Genomic DNA, 20,989 nt, shown 5'->3' with positions numbered 1-20,989 from the left:
GTCTCAACTTAATTCACAGTACAATGCACAGGGCACCACCTGGAGGGCTTACCAAAATGCTGATTATGGGCCGCACTCCCAACAATTTCTGATTTGGTGGTTCTGGGATGGGATCTGAGAATTTTCATGTCTAGTCAAGTTCCTACGTGATGTGGCTGCTGGTGGTCCAGACACACACGTTGTGAACCACTGTCCCAGCACATGCTGAGGACACAGTAGATGTATACTCAGATATTCTGATAGTTAATGAAGTCCTTTCTCCACTCCCCCCACCCCGCCCCCTGCCCCCGGAGTTCTCAGCTGGTTCCAACTTGCCATGCAGCCTTAGAAAATCTTTTCCGCTTTTTGGATCTCGGGTCTCACATTTGCCAAAAAAGGGTGCTGGGCCAAGATGAGACACGAAATTAATACAGAAAACAGTTTACATCTGGAAGAGGGTCCTACGGAATTAGGGGAGAAAACGAGCAAGGACTAAGTTCTGAAGGGGACGCTTGGGACTTCCGGGGAGCCAGTGTTGGGCTCCAAAAGACGCGGAAAAACAGGGCAGCGTTCTGCCCCGCTGTTGTAGGGGACAAACCATGGAGGGCTGGGCGACGCTCAAGTCTAACCTCGAATCTCTATCCAGATGCCGTTCTCCAGTCGCCACAGCGCCTCCCCGCGCTCGCGTCACCATCCCCACCTAGATTGTCCCTTCCCTCTCACCATACCATGCCCCTGGCGGAAGCTTGGCGTCACTTCCGTCACGCGTAAAGCGCTTGCGCGGAGTTGACGGCTGCGCTTTTCCTCGGACGGCTGCACGGCTGTCGATTGGCTGCGTGGGTTCGTCGGCGGGAGGACGTGCGGCGCTGCGTTGCTCCTCCCTTCGCAGCGCCTGGTCTCGGCGGAGCCAGCGAGCCGAGCCGGCGTTTTGGCCGAGTGAAAGCAGCCGCAGCGCGCCACGGAGCCTGACCAGTGATTCTGTCGCTGTCGCCGCCGCCCTGCGCGCCGTGATTCGCGACCCCAGAGCCCGACTCCTTTTGGCCTGGCCCGCGCGCCCCTCGCCCGGCCCGGGCGGCGCGACGGGAGGATGAGCGGCGGGCGGCGAAAGGAGGAGCCGCCTCAGCCGCAGCTGGCCAACGGAGCCCTCAAAGTCTCTGTCTGGAGCAAGGTGCTGCGGAGCGACGCGGCCTGGGAGGACAAGGTGCGGTGGGACCTGGCGAGGGCGCAGGTTCGAGGAGCCGGTTGGGACTCGGGGACGAATGGACAGGCCCGAGCCTGCCCCTGCCGGGTCCGGGCGCGGCGGAGTGTTTGGCGTGTGTTGGGTCGGGGCGGGGGGTCGGGCTGGTGGTGGCACTAAGGTGTCGGGGTGAACTTGGCGGGCCCGGGCCTGACAGCCGGGCTCGGGGCTCACCGCGGAGTGAAGCCGACTGGGTCACGCGGGAAGCAGCGAGGAGGGGGCACAGGAGTTGCCACCCGCGGGCAGGGCGTGTGCCTGAACGGCTGGAGTGAGCTGAATTCGACCTCCGCCTTTTGCTCCCAGTAGGATCTTCAGTAAGTGACTTGTCTTCTCCGAATTAATTACTTAATACGGTTGTTAGTACGAACAGTAACGGTAACAGTCTTCTACCAAAGACTTTCTGCCAGGTGCTCTCTCCACGCATTGTTTCACTCAGTTCTCAGAACAGCTCTGAAGTGGGGTACCGTGGTGCAGGAAAGCCTTTAGCACGTGATGAGGCTTACTGAAGGTGAGCTGCCATTGCTTTTGATTAGATGAGAAATACCAAATGCCTTAATAACTGCAAGAAGGGAGATTGAAGCCACCTCTTGGAGGTGTGTGAGAGAGGGAGGGAGAGGGGGAAACCACAAATTGTGTGTTGAGAGACTATTGGGGCTTCAAGATTTTTACACTGGTCACATGCTTTCACAAGATCTGAGTGTAGGCACTCCCCAGCTCTGCCCCATGATCTGGAAGGGACCAACACAGACAGCTTGATTCCAGTTGGCCTGAAAAGAATGTTATATTTGCAGTTTTTCCCTTGTTTTTCTGGACTGATGAAGTGGGTTTTCCTTCCTGGAGCTCTTGGGGTGGGGGGGGGGGTGTGGGAGGTACTTCCTGAAGGTCCCCTTGTCCTGCCCCCAGCCCTGCCCAGCTCTTGCAAAACCTTTATGATCTGCTGTGTCATTTCTTTCTTCCTTCTTGTACAAGGGCTGGTTTCTGCAATCTGGGGCAGGTCGGAAACCTGAGTCTTCAGCGTCCTTGTATGAAAATCAGATACGCTGGCACCTGCGTTCAGCACTTTTGTTTCTAATTCCTTTCTTCTTTGTTGCTTAAAATTCAGTGTGCAGGAAGATGGTGTTGAGTAGGTTAACAGTCAGCCCTTCTGCCTATGGGTAGTGTGCCTAGGTCTCTCCTCTGAGGGTCAGTGTTCTGTGGCCAGTAGCACAGTTACTTTCACAGCTGTTTCATCACAAGCCATTTCATTTTTGAAGCTTCTAAAAAAAGTAATAATTTTCCTAGAATTTTTACTTAGCACACAGGCCCAAAAATCATCACTTAAGAGAAATATATCCTTTTTTTTTTTTTCCTTTTAAACCATGTTTTAGTGTAAGAAGAAGTGGAGATCAGAAAACTACGTACCATTGCTCTTGGAGACATTTCTATGGAAAATGTGTTTATAGCAGCAAGCTTTTTTATTCCTCACCTATTACAGAGGCTTTCTTTCATGTGGCATCCACTGCAGATAATGCATGCATTCTTTCTTTCTACAGGATGAGTTTTTAGATGTGATCTACTGGTTCCGACAGATCATTGCTGTGGTCCTAGGTGTTATTTGGGGAGTGTTACCATTGCGAGGTTTCTTGGGAATAGCTGGGTAAGTCTTGGGTATGTTCCGTTTTCTTGTATTAGTTTTTTTCACATAGAGATTTTGTTTCCTTTTTATGGAAAGGGTCATTACTAAGTTGGAGGAATACACACACACACACACACACACGCATTTTAAGATGACTTGGGGAGGGGGCAGGAGATGACTTTGTATGGGTGAGAGAGTGAAGTGACAAAAGCAGAAAAGTAGCCCCACGGTGGCACTCTGGGTTAGGTGCAGCATTTCTCAGTTCAGCAGGCCTGGGAGCATCTTAGTTTAGACATGTTATTTTTCCAGAGACCGGACTGGGCCAGTCCATTCATTTATGGATCCAAAGTGATCTCATGCAAGAGGCTACTGCACTGCCTGTTGGTAGCGGCCATCTAGTTTTCTGGCATGACCTTTGTACTGATGGAAATTTGGAAAGTAGAGGAACTTCTATACTTGATGACCTTATACAGGCACTGTGCTGGATGTCTTGGAACTTGGCTTTGACAGAAGTTATTTCAGATCCCTACTTTTTAAAAGCAGTGAAAAAGTAGGAGGTTGCGCCCTCACTTTTTACTGTGTTTCCATGGCCGGTGGCAGCACAGTTGACACCTACCCCTGGTCTTGGCTCAGCTTGTTAACAAGCGACTGAAAGTGATGAGTCCACATGCCCACCAGACTGAATTAAAACGATGTGTAGGAGTAGTCTCAAGATAGGAATTGTGGGTAAGCTACAGTGGGAAATGGACAGGCAAGCTTGTGAACTTTTCTTTTTTTTCCCCACCGAGGATATAAACTGTGATCCTTAACTATGGAATATCACATTGGTTGTTTTAGGGGTGATCACATCTCCTATTCCCTCACCCTAGGGTGAAAAGGGTGAAACATTTCAAATCCCTGTGAGTTTCTTATTTTCTTGGAAGATAACCCAAAAGGCATGTATAATCTCCTCTTCTAACTAAAAAGTTTTTAAATTTATGATACTGAGCAAAGCATTTGTCCAAGGAAGGAGTTAGAGTTTGTTATGCTTTGCCTGACTTTGACGGAGTGGACACGCGATGAGTTCTGAGTGATGGTGAATAGACAAAGGACCTGGGGTTCATAGGTCTTCCCCTGTTGGAGGAGGTATATAGATAACTCCTCAGAGTGTTGGTCATCCCATTTGAGCTTTCTGTGAAAGAAAAGGCCTACGAGAAAAGTCAGAGAAAGGGGGAAGGCAGTCTGAAGACAAGAGGGAATCCCTCTTCTTCCCAAGACCACTTTTCTAGGAGAGAATAACAGGGGTTCAGACCCCTTGCTCCCATCTCATCTTGCAGGATTCCTAAGAGATTTCTCTGAAGTCACCCAATCTAGGAATAATATAGCAAAGACCAGAGTTAGTTTAGTATCCTTGCCACTGTGGCAGATGAGTTAAGCTATTTAGAGATCTCTTTTTACTTTTATCTGTAGAACGGATTCAAGTTCCAGCTCTGCCACTTTCAAGCTACATAATTTTGGGCTCACCTCTCTGAGCTTTCATTCTCTCATCACTGGAAAGGGGAGGACACTAAAAGTGCCCTCCTCCTAAGACTGATGTGTGAACTAAATGAGATAAGCCAAGTAAATTCCTAAATGTAGTGCTTAGTACATCATATGCACTCCATAAATGGTTCACTGCAGTCATATGATTAGCTTTACAAAGAATGCTAAAAATGGCTATTGGGAAAAAAAAAAAAGCAGGAGGGGCGCCTGAGTGGCTCAGTCCTTAAGCGTCTGCCTTCGGCTCAGGTCACAATCCCAGGGTCCTAGGATCAAGCCCCGCATCAGGCTCCCTGCTTCTCCCTCTCACACTCCTGCTTATGTTCCCTCTCTTGCTGTCTCTCCCTCTGTCAAATAAATAAATAAAATTTTTTAATTAATTTTTATTTATTTATTTGACAGAGAGGGCACAAGGACAGGGAGCATCAGAAGGAGAGGGAGAAGCAGGCTCCCCGCTAAGCAGGGAGCCTGACACGGGGCTCAATCCCAGGACCCCGGAATCATGACCTGAGCTGAAGGCAGACACTTAACTGACTGAGCCCCCCAGGCACCCCAAATAAATAAAATCTTAAAAAGAAGAAAGGGACACCTGGGTGGTTCAGTTGGTTAAGCATCTGCCTTTGGCTCAGGTCATGATCCCAGGGTCCTGGGATCAAGTCCCACATCAGGCTCCCTGCTCAGCAGGGAAGTCTGCTTCTCCCTCTGCCTGCTGTTCCCCCTGCTTGTTCTCTCTCTCTCTCTCTCTCTGACAAAATCTTTTTTTTTTAAAGATTTATTTATTTATTTGACAGACAGAGATCACAAGTAGGCAGAGGGGCGGGGGGAAGCAAGCTCCCCACTGAGCAGAGAGCCCGATGCGGGGCTCGATCCCAGGACCCTGGGATCATGACCTGAGCTGAAGGCAGAGGCTTTAACCCACTGAGCCACCCAGGTGCCCCTGACAAAATCTTTTTTAAAAACGAAAAAAAAAAAAGGCAGTAAATGAGGTGTTTGGGAGTGAATTTGCCTTGGAGTGGCTCACCCATAGTACCACTTTCTCAGGACTGCCTGTTTCCTGGGGTTTAGTCCCAGGCTGTCCTGCCAGAGCCAGTTTCTCCCACTCCAAACAAATCCTATCCCTCCTTTGGTTGGCACCTTTCCCCTTGCTCTTGGAAAAGGCCCAAGGACATTTATTTTTCCACACACACTCCCTCTCCTCCATCTGTCTGACCCAGTTGCCTAGGCTTAGGGCAAGACTGCTTTGGTGCTCAGTTCTGGTGACCCTCTCCGCTTTCCGCCCTAACTGCCCTCTCTCTGGGCTCCACCTTGGCTTCTCTTCATTCTGGTATGGCGACAGTCAGGGCATATTAAGGTAAAAACCATTTTCTCTGTTCTCATTATTTATATTTTGAGAACTGAGTGGTGGTTCTGTTCTGCAGAAGTTTTGCATCTTCCCTTCTTGCCTCTCTCTCTCTCATAGAGCCTGGCACCACGACTAATAGGTGTTCAGTGAATGCTTGTTAAAATTTTTTAAAACCCAAAATGAATTCCCACCAATCCTTGAAAGCAGGGTCATACCTTACTGTTATCAGTGTAGCCTCCCAGCCCTGAAATCAGAGTATTTGTTAGAGGTTCATCATTTTGTTAAAATTCTGATTGGAATTTTTAGGATAGAGTTAAAAATGGATTGGAGAGTCTTTTTAAGGTTTTTTTTTCCCTCAACCCCAATCCAGCACATTCATTTCTTTGTCTACACATCTGTGTAGTTCTCTCCCTCATTTATAATACAGGATTTATGCCCATCCTTAAAGCTCAGTTTGAGCTCCAGTCCTTTCCTGAGCCCTCCCCCTTGACCACCAAACATTTAAATGCCTGTGTTTCTGTGACCCTTAGAAGGCAGGAGCTGTGTTAGCTCTTTTCTCTCTGTCATCCCATATCTCCTCTCTCCTTATACTTCCCGATCTCTTATCACTAAGCAACCCCTTTTATAGCCAGAGACTCTCAATGAGTCTCAGCCATTCTCTGTCCCTAGCTTACTAGCTGAGTCCCAGCTTCTGAGTCCTGCTAGTAGTCTTTGTCTGGAACCACTAACAGCCTGTCCAGAATGAAACTCCACAGGGCACCTGAGACCCCAGCTCTGGATTTCAGCTCAGGTTGTGATCTCAGGGTCGTGAGATTGAGCCCTGCACAGGGCTCTGCGCTCAGCAAGGAGTCTGCTTGAGGATTCTCTCTCCCTCTCCTGCCCTTCCTGGCCCCCCCCTCCCCGCCGCCATCTCGCACGTGCATGCACGCTCTCTCTCTCTCTCTAAAATAAATAAACCAGTCTTTCAAAAACAAAACAAAATGGAACTCCTGACAGAGAGAGGCAGCCAGATTGGCTGAGTCCCAAGGTTTCTGGCAGAAGATAAGGATATGGCCAAGCCAAGGACTGGATTTTGTGTGAAATCCAAGAAAAACCTTCTGTTCTTCCTGACTCCCTGCCTGTTAACTGGAACCATTATACTCCCAGGCCCTTAGGCTTGAAGCCTTTGGGTTTCTTGCCTCTCCATTTAGCCATTTTCCCAGTCCCTGTCTTCGAGCTTTATTTCTGCTCATGTCCTAAAACATGGTACAAGTCTAAACGAGTCTCCCAGTTCCTGTTCCCCCAACTCATGAGAAAGCCCATACTCTAACTACTCACAAAGTAGACTTCTGGGTGCCTGGCAGGCACAGCCAAAAGAGCATGCGAATCTTTTTATTTTTTATTTTTTATTTTTTTATTTTTTTTATTTTTAAAAATTTTTTTTTAAAGATTTTATTTATTCATTTGACAGAGAGATCACAAGTAGGCAGAGAGGGGGAAGCAGGCTCCCCGCAGAGCAGAGAGCCAGATGTGGGGCTCGATCCCAGGACCCTGGGACCATGACCTGAGCCGAAGGCAGAGGCTTTAACCCACTGAGCCACCCAGGCGCCCCAAGAGCATGCGAATCTTGATCTCAGGGTTGGGGGTTCGAGCCTCTGTTGGGTGTGGAGACTACTTAAAATCTTTAAAATGAAAACAAAAAAACTGAACTTCTGACATATGTATAGTCTGTCTCATGCTCAAACAGCCTCAGGGTCTGCCCCCTAATACTGACTGACACTCTTCAGCAGCATCGTACGGCCGTGCCCCATACCAGCCCACACTTCATCCATTAGGAGGAACCAGTTCTTTGCATTTTTCCACCCCAGCCTTCAGGAGCAGTGTGACCTAAGACATATAGTCCCCCAATAGATTAGATCCTGTGACTTGGAAGATCATAAAGTATTGATCTGTTCATAAAAATTACCTTTACATGGTGACTGTACGAAGAGATATGTAGATGAGGATGATAATGTTACACCTCACTGCATTCTAAATGGTTTATTAGTTAAATAATACAATATGGGGGATCAGAGACCTTCCTGGAGGTGCTCACAAACCTTTGGTTTCAGTTCCTTGCTCACTGCTCACTCTGTTTTTGGCCTCCTCCTAACCAATGGCTGAGGGACAGCAGTGTTCACCATGGCATCAGGTGCGTAGCCAACAGTACATATCTGGACCCTGTCTCCCAGTGGGAATGGATGCAGGAGCTGCTTTAGTGTGCTTGCTCGTTCCACTAGGCCAGGAAGCAGCAGCCTAGCATGTATCTGTCCCGTGGCCACCCCACCCCAGCGGGAGCTACTTGGAGGCCCATGTCCAGTACTAGTCCTATTTGGGATGGTTCAGCTACCATGCTGTCTTACTGTGAGAGGGCCTGGAGAACTTTATGTGCTTTTAAATTTAGAAATTTTTTTGCTGGGCATTTCAAAAAAAGTTGCTCTTTCTGTCTCTAGCTCAGCCACTGGGCAGTTCCATTGAGGGTCTAGGTCCGTGTATTTTTTCACTTGCCCCCATAATGCAACTACTTAACTGCAACCGTGAGTGTCTTGGTAAGACTGGACTGTGGTCGTGGGAGTTCTGAGACTTCTGAGCTCATAGTTTGTGTTCGGTGCTTGTCTTCCCTCCAGATTCTGCCTGATCAATGCAGGAGTCCTGTATCTCTACTTCAGCAACTACCTACAGATAGATGAGGAAGAATATGGTGGCACATGGGAGCTCACAAAAGAGGGGTTTATGACATCTTTTGCCTTGTTCATGGTATGTATAGCTGACAGTTATAATAGTAAATCCTCTTGTTTCTCCAGCGGAGCACACTGATTGGGTTATACTGTGTGATCGGGGTACCATTTTTCAAAAGGCTCCAGGGATTGGAGGGCATTTCCTCCATCAAGTCCTATTGTCCCAAAGGATGTGGTACGGTACACTGCAGTTTCCCTGTTGGTGTACACACCCAGAGCCTGTCATCAGCGTCTACATCTGATTCTCAAATCTGGCTGCATAGTAGAAATTGGGAAACATTTAAAAATAGGTTTATGGCATTCATAATAGCTGAAAAAGCATAAACAACCATTACCTGGTCAGTAGATAAATAAGATGTTGTATAGCCATATGGTTTTCAACCGTAAAGAGGAATAAAGTACTGGTAGGGATTACAACTTTGAATTTTTAAAACATTATGCTTAGTGAAAGAAGCTAGACACAAAAACACCTTATGTGATTCCATTTACATGTAAAATGTCCAGAATAGGCAAATCCACACAGATAAAAAGTCGATTAGTGGTTGCCAGTGGCTGGGGTGGGGGTGGGTGTGTGAGAGGAAATGGGAAGAAAACGAAGATGATGCAAATGTCCCAGAATCAGTTAGTGATCTTTGCACAAGTCTGTGATATACTAAAAACTCTGTATTGTGTGTGTGTGTGTGTGTGTGTGTATACACATTTATTATATACTTTAAAAGGTGAACTTTATGAAATGTGAATTATATCTCAGAAGTTAATTTTTAAAGAATTGTAGACCCTAGCCCAAATCAGTAAAATCAAAATCTCAGGGTGAGGGTGCCTGGGCATACATACGTACTAAAGGTCCCAGGAGGTTGCAATGAATAGCCAGTTTTGAGAACCTCTGCTTTGTCTGATGTGAAGCTGACAAGCTGACAGGATATGTTGGTGGTTTCTTTTCCACGTTTGTTGTTAATCCTGATACTTTACCCAAAGCATTTCCACATCTATAACTCTACCCCCAAGTGCTCCAGTCACTATTTGGTTGAGAGGGAAGCCTGTCTGTGGTCCCTTTGGGAGCACTGGTGGGTGACCCTGGGCTCTGTTAGACACAGCTTGATTTCAGTGAAATTGTTTAGGCCTCCAGTCCAGTTGCACTGAATAGCCCTTGAAAGCCCACCGTGCATACATTATTTGACATACTTCTTTTGTGGAATAGGGGCCTGTGTTAACCCAGGTGATCTGTGACCATTGCTTGTCTTCTCTCTAGGTTATTTGGATCATTTTTTACACTGCCATCCACTATGACTGATGGTGTACAGACCCTACCTGCTCTCTGTCCGGTCCAAAGGACCGTCATAGTTACAGCACAGAAACATGATTGTAGGGACACCCCAGCCACATGGAACCTGGAAGACCCATGTTTCCTGGACCGAGAATCAGTGTGTTGGGCATCAGTGTTTTCTGCAAGGGTTGTGATCTGAAACTTTTTAAAGAACAAACCGCCTTTTGGAGAAGCATTTCTGAATTGTCCATCACCAACCATTTCTTCTTGGATATCATCATGAAACACCTGTTTGCTGATGGGAGCTGTCGTTTAATTTGTTGCACCTCTGGATCCGGATGAAACATTAAATTGTCTTCCTCACTTCTCCATCAGGTGTACAGTTTTTAAACTATCAGTGGCATTTCAAGTTTTCTGAAAACAGTGTGGCAGTATGTGCGTGGTCATTAGCACAGTACAAGCATCATCTAATAACAGTTTCCATTGTAGAATGTTTTCGGGTACTTGAATAAATCAAATCTTTAATTGAAAATCTGTTGATGATACCTGTTAAAGCTTTTCCCACCTCACCTCTAGCCTCAGACCCCTGCCCTCCAACCTCATCCTTTACCTCTTCTCCCTGCTCCTGTAGCAGCTCCAGCTAGGCCTCTCTTTCCTTAATGGGCAGCAGAGAAATCAAGGGCTAGAGTTGGTGTAGGCTGTGGCCTTGGCTTTGTGGAGAGAAGCTTAGTGACTTCTGATGCCCCTGCCTGGTGCTGAGAGACTTGACTGACCTCACTGCAGTGTGCTAGACCCAGAAGGTGCCATTTTGTGTTTGGCCACAAGGTGGCAGGGCCACTGTAGCCAGGAAAGCTTAGGCAGGTTCACATGATAAGCCACAAAATGAAATAGAGATCTCGGAGCTATGACTGTCCAGAGAAGAGGCCTGATGGGGCTGTTTGAGAACCTGGACTGTCAGGGGTCCCCTTTGCTCTGGGGTCCAGGTAGAGGCTGGACATTCTGGGTTCTGTTGCTGTGGGAAGACATCCATCCCTTCTGCTTTGCTGTCTTTTCTAGCTATAGTCCTACCTTCTCAGGTATGGTATTCTGAGTGAGACTTGTAAATTTTCTTTAAATGATTTTTTTTTTTCTTCTTGATACTAATGGTGGCTTCTACCTAGTGGGTGGAGCTGTGGGGGGATTGAAGGGGATTCAGTAGGCAGGGGAGGGAGATGGAAATCCCAGCTCAGGTCAAACTGGGTCAAACCCCAGAGGTTTAGTCTCTTTGGAGCCTTGTCCCTGTTCTCAGCTGGTCTGTACTTGAATTAGAGGTTGCAGGTGGATTTGTGACACTGGGAGGGGGTTAAGTGACTTCTTAGGGCTGAGAGAGGGAGCACAGAATGCAAGTGGGACCCTGAATTTGCCTCTAGAGTGCTCAAGCTGAACTGAGCTGGGGGTCTAGGTGTTGCAGCGTTGGATTCCCTTTTGGCCTCTGCTTTGGGCCATGGCATCATCCAAGGAGCTGTCATCAGTTAGGCTGATGTAAGAGCTGATGGCCTCCCGGAGCCCCTCACTGAGGAGAGGGGACTCCCCTAGGGTAGGTGCTTCAGAGAACAGGAGGGAGCTGTGGAGAGGGAAAGAGTTGGGTCAAGGAGCCTCATCTTCTACCCGGCTCTCACCACACAGTTCAAGTTCGCACCACCTGAAAACTCCCAGTGGTTCCCCATTCTCTCAGCTAAAACCCCAGCTTGACTTTGCCATTTAGGACTGGTGCTTTCTGTTCTACCCCATCTTGTCTGACACTTCCATCCTGGCCATCTTTGGCATCTGGGCATGCCCTCTATCCACTTCCTCTTTCTCCTTCCTGCCAGTCCCTGTACAGTCCTGCTGAGCCTGGCTTGGTCTCTATGAGATCAGTCAGTACTCACCAGCTTGCCAGTGCCCCCGAAGGTGACAGGCTCATTTGGGTTTGTGGGTGCCCGAGTTGGGTCCTTCTATCTCCTTTGTTCTGCCTTCATGTTCCAGGGGTCCCCTTACCTGTCCAGCTCTTTCCAATTGAGTGGCGCTCTCTGCACGGTCACAGGTAGGGGTATGGACTTGCCAGGCTGTGGGCCAGCCCTCCGCAGGGCACAGGGTTCCTTGAGGAGGCAGCAGATGTCATCCGCCAACTCTGAAGAAAGAGATCCAGACCCTTGACATGGCTGACTCCAGCCCTACTTTCCTCCCTAACAACCCCCATCCTCACCCTGACGGCTTTCCGCATTTGGCGTGTGGAGGCATGTTCAAAAAAGAATGACAGGGGGGCACCTGGCTGGTTCAGTCAATAGAGACTCATGATCTCAGGGTCATGAGTTCAGGCCCCAGGTGTAGAGATTACATTTTTTTTCAAAAGTGACAGGACATAAGCCTCAAGCTGTTGATCTAGGGGCTGAGATGCAATCAAGTCATTCTAGGCTAAGTTTTGAAGATTGAAATGGCTGTGGTGTTGGGTAGGTTGATGGTACTCTTTGAGAATACCACTTTCTGGTTAGAAAAGTGCTTTGGGAAGAAGAAAGCTAGAGAATACTTCATCTCTATGTGTTCTGTCCGTATCTACTGCACAGACCCACCCTCTAGAAAACCCCTGATCAGTTTTCCCAAGAGTGGTCTTTCCTCTCTGCCCCTTTGACACTGCCATCGTGGCTACATGCTCCAGTCCCTATAACAGGACAAGCACCAGGAAATGCTGAGAATCAACTAAATTGCACAACAGCAACAGCTCTGGGCCTAGTTCCTGTGGAGAGGACCGTGCCTGCCATTGAGGTCTTGGACTCAGAACCACAGTGTAGGTGAGGCACTGGCCCATGTTCACATGGGAGGACTTTATGGCTCTGTCAGGGCATGGGATGAAGACAGAGGTCCTGGCCTACGTTCTTGGCACATGGATTGGTGTGGAGATGGAGAGGTCCCTCTTCTGCCTGTCTGGATATTCTCCAGCAAGGGAAGTGTCCAAGAGTACAACTGTCTGCCCCCCAAACCCCACGTCCCAGTCTAATGGAAGCAGGAAATGGCCATACCAGAATAGTGATCCACTAGGGCCTGGAGTGATGGGAAGGTGAGGCGTGGTGAGATGTACAGCCAGCCATTATCAAGGCGCTGGATCCTGTAGTGTCTGATCCGGTCCCACGATGCAGGGCGGCTAAGGCGGACTGACAGGGAGTAACAACCTGAGGAGGAAAGGGTATGGGGCAGGACTGAGGCCCTGCTGGGACCCACCCCAACCCAAGTTGGAAAAGAAAGACATGAGATGGCCACCAGGCCCAGACAGAAGGGAAGTAGATAGGGGAGGGATGAAGACTTGCTCTCTTGGCCATAAGTGCCCACACATTCTTAATCGATAAGACTCTTGTGAGGATGAAATGAGATCATTCACACAGTACACAGGACAGAGCTGGGCACAGTTTACCTGAATATTAAGTGGTGGCTATTATTATAGACTCAAATGGCTAGAAGTGTTAGAATGTGAAAACTTGTCAGTAGATCAGCAAGGATGTGCTGAAGTTGAGGAACTCTTACCGTGCTGATGTTAAGATAAATAAGTACCAGCCACTTTGGAAAGAGTTAGCATTAACTAGTTAAACATGCACCTCACAACCCGCAGTTTCATCCCAGCATGTTACCTTAGAAATACAAGAGCAAGAATATTCCGCGCAGCTTTGTTTGGAAAAGTCCGAAACTACAAATAGCCTGGATGCCTGCCTCAGAACGGTAATACTGTAGACCAGTATAAGTTAATAACCACCACACACTTGCTGTTTCTGTGCATTTTTAAGATTAAGCATAGAAAAATCTTAAAAATGCACAGAAACAGCAAGTCAGAGAAGTAGATATTCAGCATGACTCTGAAGTTCAAACTGGATTTTAAAAAGCAAGGCCCAGGGGCGCCTGGGTGGCTCAGTGGGTTAAGCCTCTGCCATCAGCTCAGGTCATGATCTCAGGGTCCTGGGATCGAGCCCTGCGTTGGGCTCTCTGCTCGGCAGGGAACCTGCTTCCCCCTCCCTCTCTTCCTGCCTCTGCCTACTTGTGATCTCTCTCTGTCAAATAAATAAATAAAATATTAAAAAAAAAAAAAAGCAAGGCCCAAATACCTGATAAACACACTTTGAATAATAAAACAGGCTAAAAGTAAAAAGATGGAAAAAGATGTATCATGAAACAATCATAGGAAAGCTCGAGTAGTTACATTAATATCAGGCAAAGTAAGGGGCGCCTGGGTGACTCAGTCATTAAGCATTTGTTTTCAGCTCAGGTCATGATCCCAGGGTCCTGGGATCAAGCCCACGCATCACATCGCATCATTGGGCTCCCTGCTCAGCGGGAAGCCTGCTTCCTCTCCCACTCCCCCTTCTTGTGTTCCCTCTCTCTCTCTGTGTCTCTCTCTGCCAAATAAATAAACAAAATCTTAAAAAAAAAATTTTTAATCAGGCAAAGTAAAATGCAAGACCAAGAGTATTAACAGAGATAAGATGTATATATATATATGTTTAAAAACCTTGAATTTGTATGCACTCAATTGCATACAAATGCAGAGATTCAAAATATATGAAGCAAAACTGACAGAATTAACAGAAGAAATAGATATCCATGATTATAATTGGAAATTTCAACACTCCTCTCTCAGTACTTGATGGGACTAAAAATCATTAGGGATATAGAAGACTTGAACAATACGATCAACCAATTTGACTTCATTAACATAGAACATGGCACCAACAACAGTATACATTTTCTTTTAAGTGCACATGGAATATTCAAGATAGACTACAGATTGGACCACAAACACAAAAATTTGAAAGGATTGAAATCAATAGATATGTTCTTGGGGTACCTGGGTGGCTCAGTCAGTTAAGTGTCTTTTTTTTTTTTTTTAAAGATTTTATTTATTTGACAGAGAGAGACACAGCTAGAGAGGGAACACAAGCAGGGGGAGTGGGAGAGGGAGAAGCAGGCTTCCCGCCAAGCAGGGAGCCCGATGCGGGGCTCAATCCCAGGACCCTGGGAACATGTCCTGAGCTGAAGGCAGATGCTTAATGACTGAGCCACCCAGGCGCCCCAAGTGTCTGACTCTTGATTTCTTTCAGCACAGGTCATGATCTCAGGGTTGTAAGATACAGCCCCGCATCAGGCTCAGCACCTAGCAGAGTCCACTTCTCTACCTCTCCCCTTGCCCCTCCCTGTGCGCTGCCTCTCTCTCTCTCTCTAATAAATAAATAAATCTTTTAAAGAAAAAAGTTATGGAGGCACCTGGATGGCTCAGTCAGTTGAGTGCCTTCAGTTCAGGTCGTGATCACGGAGTTCTGGGATCAAGCCCCACACTGGGCTCCCTGCTTGGCAGGGAATCTGCTTCTTCCTCTCCCTCTGCCCCTGCTCCTTCTCTCCCTCAATCTCTCTCTCAAATAAATGAAATCTTAAAAGAAATAGTTATGTTATTTGACCACAACAGAATTAATAAATTAATAACAAAATATCTGGAAAATCCCCAAATACTTAGAAATAACCCAGAAATCAAAGAAGAAATCACAAGAAAAATTAGGAAATATATTTGACTTTTTTTTTTTTTTAAGTAAACTCTATACCCAACATGGAGCTTGAACTCAGTACTCTGAGATCAAGAGCCCCATGCTCTACCAACTGAGCCAGACAGGCACACTTTTTTAAAAAGATTTATTTATTTTAGGGGCACCTGGGTGGCTTAGTAGTTTAGTGTCTGTCTTTGGCTCAGGTCATGTTCCCAGGGTCCTGGGGTCAAGCCCCACATCAGGCTCCCTGCTCAGCAGGAAGCCTGCTTTCTCCCTCTCCCACTCCCTCTGCTTGTGTTCCCTCCTTCACTGTGTCTCTGTCAAATAAATAAATAAAATCTTTTAAAAAAAAAAAAAAGGAACATCAATGTAATTCACTATATAAATAGAATAAAGGAGGAAAAACCATGATCACCTGAAGAAATATAGAAAAATCATTTGACAAAATTCAATACTCATCCTGATAAAAAACAACCACCACAAAACTACAAATAGAAGGTGTAATAGTTTCCTATTGCTGCTATAACAAATTACCACAGTGTCTCAAAATAATTCAGTGTCTCAAAATAACATGAATCTATTATATTATCATTCTGGAGATCATAAAACTGAAATGGATTTCACTGAAATAAAATCAAGGTGTCAGCAAGCTTGTGTTTCTTCTGTGAGCCCTAGAGGATAATCCACTTTTTGCTTTTCCAATTCCTAGAGGCCACCTGCATCCCTTAGCTCATGGCCCTTTCTCCATCTTTAAAGCCAACAGCATAACATTCATCTCAATCTCTTTCAAACTCTGATCTTCCTGCCTCTCTCTTATAAAGACCCTTGGGATTTCATTGGGCTCATCTGAATAATCCATGACAATCCCCCCATCTCAGAATCCTCAACTTAGTCACATCTACAAACTCCCGTTTGCAACGAAAGGTAATATATTCACCAGTTCCAGCGATTAGGACCTAGACATCTTGGGGTTGGGGGGCTATTATTCTGCCTACCACAGAAGACTACTTTCAACCTGACATAGAGTATCTGTGAAACATCTATAGTTAATATCTAATATAGTTAATATAGTAATATAGTTAACAATATCATACTTAATAAGAAAGACTGAATTTTTCTCCCAACGTTGGGAACAAAAAACAAGAACATTCTCACCACTTTATTCATTGTACTAGAGGTCCTAGTCAGTACAATAAGGCAAGAAAAAGAGATTAAAGGCATATAGGTTGGAAAATAAGCAAATTGTATTTACAGATAATGTGATTACATATGTAGAAAATCCTAAGTAATCTCTAAAAACCTACTAGGATTAATAAGTGAACTTAGCAAGGCTACAGTATATAAAATCAATATACACTGGGAAGTTTGGAGTAGAATTCCTGCTTCCTTTTCCTTGTTCTCTCCCTGACTCTGATGGCCCCTTGACTTTTGTACCTTTAAGAAGAATCTCTACTGGGGTGCCTGGGTGGCACAGTGGGTTAAAGCCTCTGCCTTCGGCTCAGGTCATGATTCCAGGGTCCTGGGATCGAGCCCCGCATCGGGCTCTCTGCTCAGCGGGGAGCCTGCTTCCTCCTCTCTCTCTCTGCCTGCCTCTCTGCCTACTTATGATCTGTCTGTCAAATAAATAAAATAAAATCTTAAAAAAAAAAAAAAAGAATCTCTACTTGGGTGCCTGGGTAGCTCAGACAGTAGTAAAGTATACAAATTTTGGTCTCAGGGTTGTGAGTTTGACCCCCACATTAGGTGTAAAGATTATTTAAAATCTTAATTAAAAAAAAAAAAAGTCTCTTCTGGAGCTGAGCTGTGGCTCTGAAATAGCTCTGTGGTTGGTAAAGAGCCAATTTATCTGAAAATAAGCCCTGAAGGCCAACCAACCCAGCTGAACTAAGTGACTAAGACCCCATATCCCCTGCGTGGTTCTGCAGCCACCCCATGCTGCTCACTGTCTCCACAGTTGCTAAAACTGGGAAGGGTACCACACTGAGTATCTAGTTGGTAGGCTCAGGGATAATAAGCTCCATGAACCCCATGTGGGGTTGACAACCCCACTGTGGAGACAGGTCACCTACCAATGCCATCTTTGACCAGCCTTGGGCTGGTATCCCTAGTTCCTTCTCACTGTATGCTCCATCCAGTCCCAAATACCGATGCTCTCTTCCAGTGCCAGGACATCTCCACTTTAACTTAGACTCCCTGGGTTCAAATCCCACACACAGCCACATGCTAGAACACCCCTGTTGCCCCATGCTTACTAGCTGTGTCTCCAGGCACATTATTTGACTTCTCGGATCTGTTTCTTCATCTGCAAAGGGAGAGAACAATTCTCACCATGTCACCAGATCAGTACAAGGATTCAAGTGGTGAAGCAAGGGAAAGCATTTAGGAACGTCTGGCATGCAGCTAGCACCCAATAACCTGTATCAGGCCTAGGGTCCTTTGCTCACACTGTTCCTTTCATAGGGAAGACCCTTCCGCCTGAGTAACCACCAGTCTTCCCTTCACAACCCAGTTCTGCTCAACCTCCTTCTAGAAGACCTTCCCTGCGAGGGGGAAGGTCCAGCTCTAAGCTTGCCCAGGCAGCAGTGCTTCTGTGGCACCAAGAGTCGTGCTCTGCCATCGCCTGTCCCTCAGCCCTATCCCTCACCCCAGAACACACATAACCACCCGTGAGCCTCCTGAAGGATGGTTCTGATGTATCCTTCCTCCATCTGCCCATCTCAGAAAACAGCAGCGCTGTGCATCTATTACTAAGCTCTAATCCTGGAGTCAGGCTCACTGCTTCCCTTCTCTCCCACCTCACATACTGCCCGACAGCAAACCCTACTGGCTATATTCAGAACATATCCAGAATCCGACCACTCTCACTCTGCAGAACCTGCAACAACGTCCCAAGTGGCTTCCCGTTTCCTCCTCATCACCCCAACCCCAAATCCTCTCTCTGAAGCAGTGGAGGGATCAGTTCATGTCACTCCCCTTCTGAGAACCAAAGTCCCCACCCCAACCTGACTCCCAACGACCTCGGATTGCTGACTCCCAGCACACCTGTCCCTGCTGAGGATGCATCTACTGCAGGCCTTTGTACACTTGCACATGTCCCATGACCCTGCTCCTCTTAGGCGGCTTTCTTGTTTCCATGTGGCACTTACCATGATCAGACACGTCCTTATTTATGTGTTCGCTGTCCATTTCGCCAATTGGTTTGTGGGCAAGGATTTTGCTTTTTATATCGTTGAATCCCCACTGCTTACAACAATAGTAGGCACAGAGTCGCCACACAAGAGCCATTTGTTGAATGAATGAATGCATGAATGAATCTCTAGGATAAATGCCAGACAGAGCCGTGATTACAAGCAGTTTGGAGGAGTGTTTTACTATTTGCACGCCTCCCCCGTCTGTGAACATGTGGTATTGGGGCAAAGTCTTCCCCAGCTTTTCATCCTCTCCCCTCCCCCATTGTCTCTTCATGCACTCATTCACTCATTCATTATTCAGTATACATCCCTTGAGCACTGGCTACATGCCCTGCACAAGGCCCAACAGACATAATTAGATCTTTGTACTCTGGGAAGGAAGTTCTGTCCTGCCTGTACTTCCCACAGCTGGAATTTTCCTTTACGGTCCCCATTTCAAATATTTAGCTCTTGTGCTCTTAGACCACATACCCCAGTTTTTTTGTTTTTGTTTTTTCTTTTAAGAACTAAGTTTACAGTAGCTACAAAAGTGGTCTGAGAGCAAAGGGTGGCAAATAGTCTGGGGAAATAACATTGAAATGGGTCATGAAGGGTGAGTGTGAGTTCAAGTGGAAGAATGGAGGATAGGTCTTTCCAAGATTGAGGGAGGAGTGTGTGCAAGGATGCAGCAGTGGAAAGAAGAAGGTGGTTTATTCACAGAATGTTCTGGTGGCCAGAAGAGAGGCTGTGGGAAGGAATGGTAGGAGCTATGGCTGGGCACAGGGGCTGGAGGAAGACCCACTGGGGAAAAGGCATGGAAGGTACAATGTCCTGGATTCCAGAAAGCTCCAGCTCCATAGCTTATGTCACATCTTGGCCTGCAGGGACCTCTGGGGTCAGGCACCATGTTTTCCCTGGTGTTCTAATGATGATACCATGAGGTGGGGTGGGGTCCACAGTGGTATGAAGCTGCGTGTGGGAGATGGGCCTAGCAGGACCCTCCTGACCTTCCTTTGCTAAGGCCTCTGAGAAGCTGATAGCCTCAGGGATGCTGCACCTTGGACCTTCCACTATCTGCAGCCTGAGGACAAGAGCCATGACTTAGCAGGCCTGACTCAGAAGAAATGCTCAACAAGTGCTTCCAAGATGACAGAATGGATAGAAGTGAACCCCTCCATGGTGGGAAGCATGGCTTAATCATCAGTCTTCCTTAAAGCGCCCACCAAAGAACAGAGACGCAGTAGGACAGCAGGGAGGCGAGGGGGTAATGCTGTGGGGACTTGGCCTTGCTGCTGACCTTTGGAGCAATCCTATGACCTCCACAAAGTCATCAGTGTCCCTTTACAGACCAAGGTTTGGGGCCTGATACAGGCTCTGCCATGACTTCCCCCAGGCTTAGGACATAAATAGGTATGCCAGAGGGACCCTAGGGAAAATAGAGAGGTCTTCCCCTCCCTGGCAACTCTGAGTAGGGTTCTTGGGAGCTCACAGGCCCCAGGCCTTCCTCCTCAGTCTACACACAGACTCAAATTCCCCAGCAGAATTCCCTACCCAGAGGTATATTTGGACTTCAATGAAAAGAAAAGGTGATTCTGATAGCATTCACTCAATCACTAGTTAATTAGTATTACATATAACAAGGTGCACTATGTAACTTTAAAAAAAAAACATTGTCCCTTACTACTTAATTCTGGTTTCCCTAGAATGGAACTGTGTTTTCAAACATAAAAGAACATAAGAACCATCCAGGGACCTTGTGAAGGAAGCAGATTTCTGACCTCTGAGCCCAGTAAATAGTCAGATTTGAAAGGGACCCAAGAGTCTTTCCCTGACAATTCTGAGTCTGAGAACTAGTTTGAGAGCTAGTGTTCTATGACGTTACCTAGGTCCCATAGAGCTGCAGTGCCAAACATTTTTTTTTTTTTTAATGTAGGTTCCACAACCAGCATGGAGTCCAACACTAGGCTTGAACTCATGACCCTGAGATCAAGACCTCAGCTGAGATCAAGATTCAGATGCTTAACAAACTAAGCCACCCAGGCACCACCAAACTTTTTTTGGCTACAAACCACAGTATGAAATTTTACACTGCAACCTAGGACACACTTAAAATTACCTAAGTCAGGTGCACCTGGCTGATTCAGTCAGTTAAGTGCCCCACTCTTGATTTTGGCTCAGGTCATGATCTCAGCGTCCTGGATCAAGACCTGCATTGGGCTCTGTGCTGAGCGGGAAGTCTGAGGATTCTCTCTCTCCCTCTGCCCCTCTCCACTCTGGTACGCACTCTCGCTCGATCTCTAAAATAAATAAATAATCTTTAAAAATAATTAGGGGCACCTGGGTGGCTCAGTTAAGCATCTGACTCCTGGTTTCTGTTCAGGTCATGATCTCAGGGTTGTGAGATTGAACCGCTTGTTGTGCTTTGCTTGAGATTCTTTCCCTCCCCCTCTGCACCTCCCCCTGCTCATGCTCTTTTTCTAAAATACACAAAATCTTTTTAAAAAACCCCAAAAACCTCATTGTTAAAATATATACAATCTTTTAAAAATTACCTAAAACAAAAATAGGATG

General features: G+C 46.7%; 2 protein-coding genes across 4 annotated transcripts in view; one reads left to right on the top strand and one right to left on the bottom strand.

Annotated features, from left to right (window-relative positions):
• Window positions 1-757: 757 nt before the first annotated feature.
• On the top strand, window positions 758-10,821 carry LOC308348756 (GEL complex subunit OPTI). 2 transcript variants are annotated; one of them, XM_080813073.1, is made up of 4 exons: window positions 758-1,180; window positions 2,749-2,852; window positions 8,337-8,466; window positions 9,697-10,456. In XM_080813073.1, exons 1-4 carry the CDS (start codon window positions 1,067-1,069, stop codon window positions 9,736-9,738), a joined length of 390 nt encoding a protein of 129 aa, XP_080669199.1. In that variant the 5' UTR covers window positions 758-1,066; the 3' UTR covers window positions 9,739-10,456. The 2 variants fall into 2 exon arrangements, with proteins under 2 accessions (XP_080669199.1, XP_080669200.1); XM_080813074.1 differs by lacking the exon at window positions 8,337-8,466 and having other exon boundaries at window positions 836-1,180; window positions 9,697-10,821.
• The window catches only part of SLA2 (Src like adaptor 2), a 24,318-nt gene continuing 13,334 nt past the window's right edge, over window positions 10,006-20,989 (bottom strand). For both annotated transcript variants that reach the window (XM_080813069.1, XM_080813070.1), the window contains 3 exons: window positions 12,747-12,896; window positions 11,728-11,860; window positions 10,006-11,314 (listed from right to left, as the gene is read on the bottom strand). In XM_080813069.1, coding sequence (XP_080669195.1) covers window positions 11,149-11,314; window positions 11,728-11,860; window positions 12,747-12,896 — 449 coding nt within the window. In that variant the 3' untranslated portion in view covers window positions 10,006-11,148. The remainder of the gene's footprint in view (window positions 11,315-11,727; window positions 11,861-12,746; window positions 12,897-20,989) is intronic.

The sequence above is a fragment of the Martes martes genome (genome assembly GCF_963455335.1).
Source record: "Martes martes genome assembly, chromosome: 9".
Taxonomy (NCBI): Eukaryota; Metazoa; Chordata; class Mammalia; order Carnivora; family Mustelidae; genus Martes; species Martes martes.
The sequence above is the reverse complement of the archived record's forward strand: the minus strand, read 5'-3'. Positions and strand labels throughout refer to the sequence as shown.

What these genes read in the sequence shown, in the direction of transcription:
- LOC308348756 (XM_080813074.1), top strand. Translation starts at nt 1,067, where the DNA reads ATGAGCGGCGGGCGGCGAAAGGAGGAGCCGCCTCAGCCGCAGCTGGCC. An exon ending in ACGCGGCCTGGGAGGACAAG is followed by an intron (nt 1,181 to 2,748) that starts GTGCGGTGGGAC and finishes TTCTTTCTACAG; the next exon opens with GATGAGTTTTTAGATGTGAT. An exon ending in GGTTTCTTGGGAATAGCTGG is followed by an intron (nt 2,853 to 9,696) that starts GTAAGTCTTGGG and finishes TCTTCTCTCTAG; the next exon opens with GTTATTTGGATCATTTTTTA.